The 13,327-nt window shown below is 30.6% G+C and overlaps 1 protein-coding gene across 5 annotated transcripts in view; it reads left to right on the forward strand.

Moving 5' to 3' along the window:
• LOC126738361 (cytochrome P450 6j1-like) overlaps positions 1–13,327 on the forward strand; it is a 67,740-nt gene that overhangs the window by 35,121 nt on the left and 19,292 nt on the right. Inside the window, exon 1 of one of the 5 annotated variants that reach the window (XM_050443659.1) lies at positions 188–333. The exons of 1 other annotated variant lie outside the window; for it this stretch is intronic. Coding sequence is in view for 1 of the 4 variants with exons in the window: in XM_050443657.1 (XP_050299614.1) it covers positions 1,536–1,574 (39 nt within the window). In the remaining 3 variants the exon portion in view is untranslated. Of the gene's footprint in view, positions 1–187; positions 435–1,520; positions 1,575–1,813; positions 1,970–13,327 lie in introns of those variants that run through there. 3 more of the 5 variants (XM_050443660.1, XM_050443657.1, XM_050443658.1) reach the window with 3 other exon arrangements.

The following is a 13,327-nucleotide window of genomic DNA, read 5'->3' on the forward strand; positions in this document are numbered from 1 at the left end:
ATAAACTGGAGGGACATTTCAGAATAGAGGCAAAAATCGAAAATCTTAATGTTTATTTATTACTTCAATTTATTACGTCTAACTTAATTAATGACTATAAATAATTTTAAAACGAACGAAAAGCATGCATGCAAATTATTTATGAAAATAACATATATATTACACTATAATTAAACAGATTACCTAAAGTCTAAAACATAGTAACAAATAATATTTATTTGCTCTCCTTACATTATGTAACAGGTTATTTTTGGATAGCAAACAAACTGATAAAATAATTGATGCAAGTATTAATGGTTTAATGTCTTTAGTTATCAATATTATTATGAAAATGTAAGTACGTTTATTATTCTTCTAGTTTTTATACTATTTTGTTCGTATTTTCTAGTTAAAGTTGATTCGTGAAGTTTATTTAGGGTTTTACTTACGTTTAGGTAATATTTTCATCTATAGTGTTTAGTTTTTAAGCAGTTCATCTTGTTTAAGGCACTATTTAAGCCCCAATATTTATTTATTTTATATTATTTTTATTTAGTAATATGTTATGTAGTTTCAATTGTTTAATCAGTTTTTACCTTGGAAACAGTTAAACGACAGTTAACGCAAGTAAGGTTAGAGTTTTGGACGTTGCCATTAAAAGAGTCTTTCTGAATTTCTATACAAAAAATTATGATAATTCTCTTGCATATCATCTTATTCTCTTCCTTTTTCTCACTTAAGCAATTTTCGTAAAAAAATCTTAATTTCTTAGGTATTTAAACTGTTTTCATCAAGCCTTAACTAGTTGTTCTGGCTCAACTTTTTTGTTTGTGGTGTTTTTTAACTTATAATCTGTTTCTTTTTACATGAGCGTCACTAAGCCGAAGCTGAGGACGAGAAACAGAGATATTTTTTTTTTGTTTAGGTATTGGAGATAAAGTTGTAAAATAAATTGTTTGTTAGAGGAAGGTTTTAACCTTACTCCAAAGCCTATTTTAATTTTTTGATTTGTTTAGCTGCATAGGATACAGGATGATTTAGCTTGTTTCTTAGTCAGTTTCTTGTTTTTGATGAAGTTTTTAATTTGCCTTGGAAAAACTAGATATTGGGATTTGGGAATCCGAACTTGAGTTGTGGATTATAAAATATTGTTTGCGATTTGTAAAACGGCTTATTCAATTTCTATTCAATTTTGTGGAATAGAAATTGGGAGTATATTAAACAAATTTCTGTTGAACATGTTCTATCTTGTACCTTGGCAGTAACCTCAAACTAAAAAAAATAATAATAAAGGCAACAATTTTATTTGTACTAAAGAAAATAGGAAAAAACTATACATTTATATTTTGGAAAAAATTTGAAATTTCTCGGTTTACTTATATACAAAAAAAATACATAGTCGATACTCGACTGTGACTACCAAACTGTGACAAGATTACAATTTTTACTTTAGATTTGAGCTATTGGTTTTAAATATTATATATATTTTATACTTTAGTCTATTTTATATGTAGGTACATGGATTGAAACCACCTCGTATAAGAAATACTCTGCTGATGTTTGATCTTCGATGTTTATTTGTTTCCTGTAAATTGGTAAATAAACTTTATTATTTTCCTTTTTGATATTAATGATATTAGTAATAATAATAATTATTTATATTATTAAGTGTGAATCTGGGCTCAGCAAGTAAAAGGAAAAAATATTTTATTTACATTATCATAATAACCACTGTTCCTTTACATATGTCTAAACATTATCTAAAAAAATATAATTAATATCATCAATTATTATTTTATCTTACAGTAGATAATAATGATTATTAGAGATTAATTAAACCTGTCCAACATATCGAATAATTTTTGCGGAGTCATATAATATAAAAGAAGATGCACGTTTTGTTAATTTTTCAGTAAACAGTTTCTAGTGATTTAATTATTTTAACGTTTATTGGAAAAAGTTATAATTAAATTGATGCTTTAAAAACAAGGTAATTTATTCAATTATGTAGGATTTTTTCTGTTATTTTAATTAATAGGGTCTGAATATGAAGTAAAAAGTTACAAAAAACTTAATGTCAAGTTAACTGAGCCAGTTTGCTTAACGGATTTTACCAAATTTCATTACTTTTTATTAAGTGATTTTATTGATAACTGCAACTATATAGAAACTATGACATTAATTTACCTTAATCGTTGTTATAAGAGCGTAGCTCTTATGGAGGGCCGCTACTTTTGGGGAGTTTTCGCACGACCTCGGGACTCGGCGGACAAAAGTGCCTATAACTTTTTTTCTAATTAGGGTAAAGAAGTGATTTTTATAATTTTATAATCTAGATATATGAAAATTAAACATTTGTATAAAATGGATAATAATTATATGCTAATAACTGCAGAGAAGAGCATAATGTGGTTTATATATAGAGCAAATATGGTTTATGCCTTAAGGAATGGAATCTTCAAAAAAAAGACAATAACTTCTACTATAGATCAATTTTCTCTTTAATTATTAAAACTAAATAACTGTATGACAAAAGTTAATAAAACAATAAATAGATTATGGAACATAAACATTAAATAAGTTTTATTTTCTAACCAAAAATAGAGACTTTTTGCCTAGAGACCTTTTTGCCTATTCAAGATCTGAAACAAATAAAGTATATATAATTACATATGCATATTTCATTGAGGCAACACAAAGTATATAAATTGTAAATGCATCCATCTTCTGGTGAAACAATCCAGTAATAAGTGAAACTTTATTAAAATATTGCTCCGTTTTACTCACAACAAAAAAGCTGATTCATATCCCTTCAAACACATTTCATGATCTCTGAGGAATCCTAACATACATCCTGTAGCTTATTTATTTCTGGCTGTGTACTCTAACCAACAGTAAAGACAGGCAGTTCTCCCTGGTTTCCCAATTTCATCAATATGGTAGAATCTCAATGATTTCTTGACGGATCTCCTAAAGTGCATGGTCTGAGCCCTATCAAACACATTTCTTGATCTCTAGGGAATACTAACATACTTCATTTAACTTATTTATTTTTGGTTGTGTAGTCTAATCAGCAGTTAAAACATGCAATTCTTCTCCTACAACAAATGGGTCCCATATCTGTTAAATTGTTGACCAGGATGAAAACAAATCATACCTTTTAATCATTCTAGGTACACAAAACAAAGGCCACACAGGCAAAATATATATGAACTTGAATGAAGTTATGAGATTTTCATCAGTGTTATTTAGCAAATAATTTGTGTTAAAGTTTTCCAATAAATATTAGTTAAAAAATAATAATAATTTCTCAAGGTGAATTATGTTATTGTTTTGTTGGGTTGACATTGACAAAAAAGTGATATAGTGGGAAAAAACAAGTTTTCTTTTGTTTTTTCCAATGTTTCATTAATATCTCGGCTTCTGTAGCTCCGATTCAATCCGTTAATGGTTTATTGTATTCCTTATTCCGTTTCTGATAATCATTTGCATCATTATATTGGCCTTAATATAAAGGCCAATATAAAATAAAGGATATTAGAAAAAATATATGGCAAAACCAGTTTGAAATATTCCAATGCAGGCTTTTATGAAATATGATTTACCAAAAATTTATGTTTTATTTAGGTAAAATTATTGAATTTTTACAAAGGGTTGATATATTATGCATAAGTGTGTGCTAGAGTCTTATTATTTATTTCAGCGTACTTACTCTCATCGCCATAAAAAACATCTTTATCAGGCGTGACCTAGACCTAAGTCTTCACCAACCTTCATCCTCCTGTATGACTGCATTTGAGTCTCAATTTTTGCCTTGAAAAATGCATTAAAGCTTTCGAAATGTATAAGGGAACACTACGCATATCCTGAATCGAAAAAATAAGAAACACCAAAGCTCTCAATAGAATGCAGAAAAACTAAAGATAAACCTAATGATAGCAATCAATTAGTGTAAATTAAGGTGTATTGGACATAGCATAAGAGGAGATTAATATGAAATACATCGGTTGGTTTTCAAGGGAAGAATTCAGGGGAAAGGTGAATAGTGAAAATATAAAACTCATTGCTCGAGAATCTACACAGATGGCTCATCCAAAATCTTCAGAGCAGCTGTTTAACGAGTTGCTTGTCACTTATATCGCCAATCTTTGAAGGAAGACGGCCGAATGAAAAGAGTAGAGCGGAGCTCTTATCACATCATGATTCTTGGAAGCATGATACCCCAAAAACCGTAAAAACAAATAGTCGTTTAACTCACCGCGTTGCCGGGGCAGCACCTGTTAAACAATCTCTAATAAATTTAATTCTTTTTTGAATTAGTTTCCTCTGACCAAAAGCTTTTCTACTGGTCCCAACTGATCAAAGTACGAGCGAAGCTCGTAAAGCTTTTAAACAATTCTAAATTATAAAATTCGGTTCTTACATTACTAAGCTGATATGCATTTATTTGATTACATGCCGTGTAAATTTCCATCTTTAATTCTTCTGAATTTTGATAACATTTTAAATATTGACTGCGATGAAAGGTCCGGAGACCTGGCTGACTAATTAATAGTGTAATTCATGCGTCCATTAAATACGTTTTAAAAGTATTCCCTAACTCACTGTGAATTATGCGCAAGACAGCCATTCATTTGAGACCAAATCTCATTTTAAGGTGCAACGTCTTTCAATGCTGTTTCAATTTGATTTTGTAAAAGTTCCAAAAATGCCTCTCGTCCTCAAATATTTTTCCAAAAGAAACGTCGATGATCAAAAATACCCGCCCAAACATTTACCTTTTAAGGGTACTGAGTCCTTGTAAGACATTTCGCAAGTAAGTTAAGTAACATTTCGCTTATTATTTGAGGTAAATGGGGTTATTGGCTATGTCCATAGCTTCAAAACAGAACTCTGCTCTCGGATTTCATCGCCTTCCCTTAGCTCCTGAAGTTGTTGATATTTAAAGAAATGGTATTGGTATTTTGTTAGTGTGCGCAATACTGTACTATCATCTTTTCCTACAACTTCTCCAAAACTTCTGCTGCTAATTCCTTCATTTTATTCAACATAACGTGAGGATCAAATAACAATCCACAAAAAAAATACAATTGAATATTGGTCAAATTTGGCTCTGAAATATTTGACATTCAAACCAGAGAGCTGTGGAGTGAAGGTATTTTATATAACACAAAGATGCCTCCAAATAAATGAAGATATCTATTTATAGTGGTAGTTCCTAGATTTTAAAAGAACTTTCGATAGGATAAAATAGAATAGAATGGATTTTTATTGGTGATCGATGAAATGGTACACACATGAAAAATCAGTAAATACATAGATAGATAGATAAAGGAATAAGTAGATACACAATTTAAGTTAGCACAAAAATAAAATTACACCATGTCTGAGAAATTATTGTTGAAGAACTCATCTGGTGAATAAAAACGTTTTTTAATTAAATACTTTTTAATACTAGATTTAAATTCATTTATATTTAACAATTTTATGGAAGGCGGCAGCAAGTAAAAAAATATTGGAGCATAAAAACTTATGGCGGTTTTAATTTTATCAATTCGGTGCATAAGTTATCGGTGCATGGATATCTCTGTGAGTATCATATGGAGGTTAATTTCTACATAGCATAGGCAATGAAATATGTAAAGACAGGGGACCGTTAAGTTATTTAGGTTAATAAAAAATTGTCGACAGCCGGCTCTATAATGAATTTGCGATTGTTCTTATGTCCTTTTTTTAAAGACTAAAAATTCTTTTAATATTTAGTGAGTAGCCTCAAGCTAGAAGAACATATACATGCCTCGATTCAATGCATGCAGTTGTAAGTACATATTTAGAAACAACGTCAGCCAAAGTGCTCAGTGCATTCACATGAGAAGCCATTTTTTCACACAGTTCATCAGTATGTTTCGTGTAAGAGTCAATTGATTAGCAATGAACCATTCTGCAACCTTTAACTGTATCTCCCTTATGATTGCTTCCAAATCACTCAGTTTCTAATTTTTTCTGGTGGCACTTGTATCGTCTGCAAAAAGAACCAGACCAGCACTGGGGTCACAGATTCCAAGATCATTAATGTAGATCAGGAAAAGCAGTGGTTCCAGCACTGATAGTTGAGGCACACCATAAAAAATATTCGAGTGTTGATAATTTACTGTTAATATCTACTATTTGCTTTGTATTAGTTAGACACGATTTAATGAGATTTCTGCTGTTCCCATCAAATTTATAATGTGTAATGTAATTTGAACTTTTCCACAATCAATCTGAAGAAGATACAGTCAAAGGCCTTGCTCAGATCGCAAAATAAGGCACCCATGTATTCCCGATTTTTTAAGACTGAATTTATAATTTCGATAAGCTTATTAATTGTCACTGTGGTTGACATTGAGAAGCCAAACTGACTAGGATTAAATAAACTATTTGATTCGAAGTAGCTATTTATTCTTGTCTTTAATGCTATTTCAAAAACTTTAGATACAATGGGAACGATTGATATGTGTCTGTAATTGTCAATAACCTCTGTGGGTCCCTTTCTGTCTATAGGCACTACTCTAGATATCTTTAGTACTGATGGAAAAATTGAGTCTCTAATACATAAATTCGTAATTTGGTAAGTGGATATACTATGATTAGTTAGGCTTCTTAGAATTTTCGTGTTTAAACCAAAATAGTCCCGGCTAGTTTTATTTTTAATATGCTTAATTAAATCTCTGACTTCAATGAAAGATACTTTATGAAATTGAAAATGTAACCTTTTTAGTACAGGCAAATGTGCGTATACATATGAACAGATATATTGATCAGATGTAGCAGGCAAATTTTTAACAAGGTTGCGTGGAATATCAAATCTATCAAAACCTATAAATCGAAATAAAAAAGAAAATGCTTTTAAATAACATACGATAGAACCATCTTTATCAAATAAAACATAAGTTAATTATATCATGACAATGAGTATCTTTACAAATAACTGATAAAATTTTCTCTTATCAATAAGATGGATAATCTTGAGAATGTACACACGCTTCAAAGATTAATATATGCAAAGTCTACGACCTAAAGCTAAATCTATAAATATGAACTCTTATTATTATCACAAAAAAAAGATAATATTCAAGGTAACGTATTGACAGACAGGGCCGGTTGAGTTCTATCAGTAGCGTTTGCAACTATGCATTCTCTAAAGTGTAGTACTATTAGATAGAAAAGGTATCCTCGTTCCTTTATTGTCCATCAGTGTACATAAAAATATCTGCCTTTTCCAGCAATATTTTGCTATAGTGTTCATAAAGATATGAGAGAGCACTCCCAGTGTGTAGTAACATCTTGTATATATGAAGGTTTAGACAACTTACTAAACTAGTAATGTGCTTTTTCATTGATTTAGCTGAGGCGTTTAATATCTTTGACCGCCATGAAATGTTAAAATTAAAAGGGAGCTTATGTAGTTTTGAACATTCCTGGGGCCCTTGTTTTTATAACAATTAAGCGAGAAAAGTATTTTTAATGAAAGAAAGACAGTGCTCGGATTTGCTGATGATAAGAAGATTATTTATATACAGGATAATTCCTAATTTGAAACTTCATTATTTATTTATTAACTCCTTAAATAGAGTTAAAATAAGCAGCTTTTAAAAACTTTTTTAAAAAACTAAAAAATAAGCAAAATACAGACTAAGAAAAAGTAATTCTGAGCTTGTCTATTAAGACGTACGTAGTCTGTTTATGTTCAGCTTTTTGCTAGATTTTTGTCTTATCGATCAATCTTTACCCCAATCAATTAGTGCAGTAGTCACTTAGCACTCGAGTTGCTGCAGAGCAAGGCGAAGCAACATTTCTATGTTTGAAAATGTTGATGTAACACTCAAATTAAAACAGCTGTAATCTTCTCCTAAAGAAGCTCACATCGTTGGTGAAACACGTGCTAATAATAAAATAAACAGTTTCTGTTAGTGGTAAAACTATTTTAATTTAGCACTAACTTGAAGTCGGAGCAATCCAAAATAAAAGTTTGGACAACATTCACGTCCAATATGCTTAAGCTACAGCCTAAAGACTTTCCTGCAGAGTAAAATTTTTTCAATGGTTTGTACAATAGCATAAAGATGATCCACATAATTATTTTGGCAGAAATTTGAGCTGTGGCAAGGTAATATTTACACGAGACGGAATTAACGAATTTCGCAATACGTATGTTTGGTTTGGAGAGAAATCCCGATGCAATTCGGAGAAACAATTTTCAACACCTGTTTTCTGTTAATGGGTTCATTTGATCGGCGAAATTTCAACATAATTGGCTTGTTAGAAGTAGATAGTTCTGTTAGAAGATGTAATATTAAATATCAGGCAATCTATGTGGTTTCTGCATGTTGGAATATCAGCCCATTTTAATCGGGAAATGCTTGAGTTTTTAGATATTTTTTTCCGAAATAGGTGGATCGATGACATCCGTGTCCGTGTGACATGTTTGAATTTTTTTTTAAATTTTTTGAAAAGTTGTTTATCTTAACGAGTTTTAGTTTTAATTTATAAATAATCAAGCTTATTTTTTTAAACTACCAGTAGATTGGAAAAGAGAGTGTTCTTTAGTGCCTCTAGTTCAAGTCTACCCAGCTATAGATAAATGAGATAATTGAAAAGAAAGCAAATTTAACCCTCTCAACAAAACATTTTGTATTCTCAGTTTAAATAAAACAAAAATTATATTAATTTTAAAAATTAAAAAAACTAGATAGCTGGAGTTTAAGACCCACAAAGAATCTTAGATTGGGTTCTTATCTAGGCTACATTTAAGTATTGTTTCGTGTATATAAATGTTTTTTTTATCTGTATGTTCTTTTTCCTTCTTTTTAAGAATGTATTTCTATATATAAGTGTGGTGTTACATGAAAGTGATGTTTTATTTTACAAATAAAGTTTGAATTTTGCTTATATCTGTAAATAGTATGTTATGCTAAAGATACTTGTTTATTGTTGTTATTAACTATTTTACAGTTTTCTAAGATATTATTAGGTGATGTAAAAGATATACTTATATATTCAATAACTTCATTCTTCCTATACCAGCATAATATTAATAAGAATTATTTCGTAGAGAAATCTATTAACTGTGTTTATTTGCAGTACGACTTAATAATTAATTTAATCAATAGAACCACAGAATAAACGATCTCACAGAAGCGAAGGCTAGCCCTTTTTACCGAACCGGTTTATCGTTTAGGCTCCTCCCATTTACCTTCATTCTAACGGGTACAACTGTCGTCGCCCACGTGGTGTATCGGGTCATAATTAGTGTATTAGTACGAGCGTTAGTGTGTATATTTGCGATATTTTTTAATTTGCCGTTTTTTATTTTTATTGAAGTAGGTATAGAAAAGTTACATTATTATGTATTATTCATTATTATTATGGTTATTTAAAAGCTTTGAAAAGTTCAGAATGTTCCCTATTAATTTGTCGTGCCATGCAAATAAATACAGAATAAACATTATTTAATTTAATAAACATATATGTATATGCCTAAACCATATGTATCTATGTATGCGTACATACGTGCAGGTACATAACATTGTACATAGATAAAAATATTAAGGTTGATTTAGGTATACAGTATTTTTATGTGATAAAGAATAATGACTTTAATTTTCAATTATCTGTCTTATTATGGACTGGTTTACCCATGCAAGTGCATAATATAGTAGTAGTAAAACCCTTAAGAATCTTATATTTTGTTCCAGACTATCATAATGGACGGCGACTATATAACGTATAATACCTTTATAAAATATGGACGTATGAGTGGTACCTACATATGTATATAATAATACATACATATATCTTTTTATATATAAATATATAAAAGCCGATGATACCTACTCTTAAATGTGTTGTGTTTAAAACATACGAGAAAACATACCTGCGTATAAACCTTCCAGCTAAAATTTAATTTAAAAATACCTACCTATGTACATGTGTATATGTATATTGTTAACATATTAACATCACACAAATAGCAGACTTTTTCTCAGCTAGTGCCTTACTAAAGGCAAATATTATTTACCATTATCATAAAACAACTTTCCACAAAAAAACACAAAAATTCCATTCCAAAACAAATTAAAAGTATACTAACCTACACCTCTATCGTGTATCAAAACTGTCAAATAACAATTTTTATAAAAATAATAATTATTATAATTATTCTAAAAAGCAAGGACCAATATAAGCCTTAACAAAAAAAAATCCTATTTGAAATGTAACTAAATTTTGTAGTTTGCTCCCGTATTATATGAATATAACCATTTCGATTTTAAAAATAAAAGCACTTCGTTCGGTGTATGCGTTTACTACAACTTTACGAGATATTTCAGTGTATTTGCGCTGGGTGCATCTGTCAGTTGGGCTTATAAAAAACTGGTTCACGGATATCAAAGGAGCCGACGCAAGCCTTCGTTTCTGTGAGATCGTTTATTCTGTGATAGAACCTTATTAATAAACATTCTAAAACTAATATTTTAACTCCTTCAGACCTAATTTTTTTTCACTAACAAAAAAATATTTTTTTGGTTGTTTTAAAGTTAGAAGGGTACAAAAATGTAAAAACTGATAAAAAACTCAAATTTTTATTTTTTGTTTTAAAAATATTTAGTGGACATTAGAGTGTACATGTGGTCCAAAACACCAAGTAAAAACTAAAAAACTTAAAAAAATACTTATATGCATACAAATAAAATGGTTTATTTTCTAGGATTAATAAAAAATTTTGTAAAACAGGTTTTTCCTTTCATAAGGCATAAATGCACTTTAAAATTTTCACAAAATGCATGTGTTTTTCCTTTGCAACCAACCAATTTGCATCTAGTTGCTTCTTTAGATTCATCAAACACTGGAAGATGGTCATCGTTGTCAAATTGAATTTCTGTTAGAGATCGTTTTTCACCTCGTGCATGTGGTACGGGCGATAGAATGGGGGAAAATTACGAAGACGGTCTCCCTCTTTTACTAACACTAATTGGTATGCAATAATAAATCAAACTTTTAGCAACATGCGTTCTAAAAGTTAAAGGATCATATATATCTTTTTTGGGAATTTTAGCCAGTTCACAACCCTTCTTATATTTAAGCCAACTTTCTGCTAATGCAAGGACCTTATGAAAATCTATAAAGACTTATTAAAAGATCTACACTACCCATACGATGATTGTACTGTTTTACAATTTCTGATCTTTTTACTTTAATATACTTGGACGTCTGTTTAGCCCATCTTTTAAGAATGTCTTCCTCACCCTTTCCTACAAAGTTGGAGGCTAAAAATACAGACTTATTGTCCAGCCATTTGACTAGAACTAAGCCATCATCTCCTCAGAATTTCCCCGTCCTCTTTTCTTTATCTGATGAAAGAGGTGGTTTGAAAAACCTATTTATGTGAATAGTTCCAGGTGCGAATTTTTTTTCCTTTAATGCTTTTAGGAATAGGTTCAAAGAGAAATAATTGTCATAAATGTCTTTTGGTCTTCTTCATTTATATCTGAGTTCTTACCTTGATAAAAAACAAAGTCAAAGCAGTATATAAAAGCTTTCCTTTTAGATACTGCTTGAATCCGAATTTCTCCAGTAAATTGAATAATTATTTGCTCATCAATACAGAGCTCTTTTTCCAGTTTTAATTCTAAACACCTTTTTCTTACTGCTTCAATTATAGGGCGCATCTTGAAGAGTTTATCAGTGCAGTCGATAGGTTTATCCAAGTTATTTACAAGGTGCAAATTGGATCTCAACTGGAAAAATCGGATCTTTACTCATATTCTCCAAAAAAACTCCAATTCATAAAACTCTCTCCCATTGGGTGCGAACTTTGTGAATTCATGTTAATTTCAAATAATTATATGAACACCAAACAGAGTTTGAATTTCCGATGCCCTAGCATTTGTAAAAGTGCATTTTTTTGCGCAGCATAAATATTTGTGTAAGTCCAATTTAGAAAAGTAGCGTTCAAAGTATTCAATAGGCACAAATGGCATTCAAAGTGATTCTGGTTCTACCAGATCTTCCACTATAAGATTTATATTCAAGTAAGTTGTTTGCTTCCAAACAACTGACTTTTTTTATTCTTTCGAACCAGAGCTAATGTTCATGTTAAGAGTATGTTCTCATCTTCACTACTTTCATTGTCATCGCTCTGTTGTATTGCTTCATTCTCCAAGGTTTCTGCTTGTCTGACCACATTCCCGCCTGGGCGTAAATAGGTTTGGGAAAAACAAGGAGCTTCTACCATTTCGTCACCCTTGTCCTCTGGCCAAGTTTCATCCCCAGATTCAACATAGGTATCTTCCAAATCGGAGAGATCACTATTTTCAATGATGTCTATAAGTTCTTGGACGAGGCTGGGGTCATTCAGGTTGTGTCGTGTCTCTTTTTTATCCACTTTTTTGCCCTTTCTGTAAAAACACTTATTAAAAAAAAAGGTATTTATAGGTTTTTAAGTATAAAAACAACTAGTACCAAATATACATATGAGTGTACGTACGTATACAGCAACCGATACCATTTCTACATATGAATGTACAAGCTAGTTTTAGACCACGTAAATACAAAAAAAGTCAATATATCAAGTTTTAAGAAAAAATTAGAAAATTACATTTTTAGTACATTTCTAAAAAGAATAAAGCTACCTGACTCAAAGTAAAACATTAAAAAACACACCAAAAATACCAAATATTGATCGCTGCCCGCGTGCTGCGACTTAGGAAACCTTCGATCACAGAACATAAATATATAGAGAAGTGGTGGTTGCATACAAACTAATAGCAATTCTTCTGACAAATCAGCTAGCATCCTCTCGCTTGGCAACGGAAACTGTTGTAACTAATTTGACAGTTTGACGTGCCTAATTGGACCAATCAAAATGGTGAAAGGCGTGGCCAAATTAAGGCGGGAAATCAAATTTCATTTAATCTGACAATCTTATCATTTAATCGTAATAGCTAAAGCAAACGCCTACTCAAAAAGGTTACTCATAGAGAAAAGGACCCTTTTGATTAGGTGTTAACATCAGATATTGATCTTGATTGAACAAAAATAAAACTTTTCAGCTTTATTTTACATATCTAAATGAGTTGAATACTTAATAAGGACTCAAAGAATAAAAAGATTGCATCTGATGTTCCCTTGGCACTTTGAAACCCAAATTGCTCTAATATTATAATTTGCTTTTCAGCTAAATATGACATAAGTCGCTTTTTAACCAATTTCTCGATGATTTTTGAGAGGGTGGAAAGCAATGCTATTGGTCTGTAAGAAAAGGGTGATTCTGAAGTTCCCCCCTTAAACAAAGGCATGATTCTGGCTA

This window comes from Anthonomus grandis, chromosome 7 (genome assembly GCF_022605725.1).
Source record: "Anthonomus grandis grandis chromosome 7, icAntGran1.3, whole genome shotgun sequence".
In the NCBI taxonomy this organism is placed as follows: Eukaryota; Metazoa; Arthropoda; class Insecta; order Coleoptera; family Curculionidae; genus Anthonomus; species Anthonomus grandis.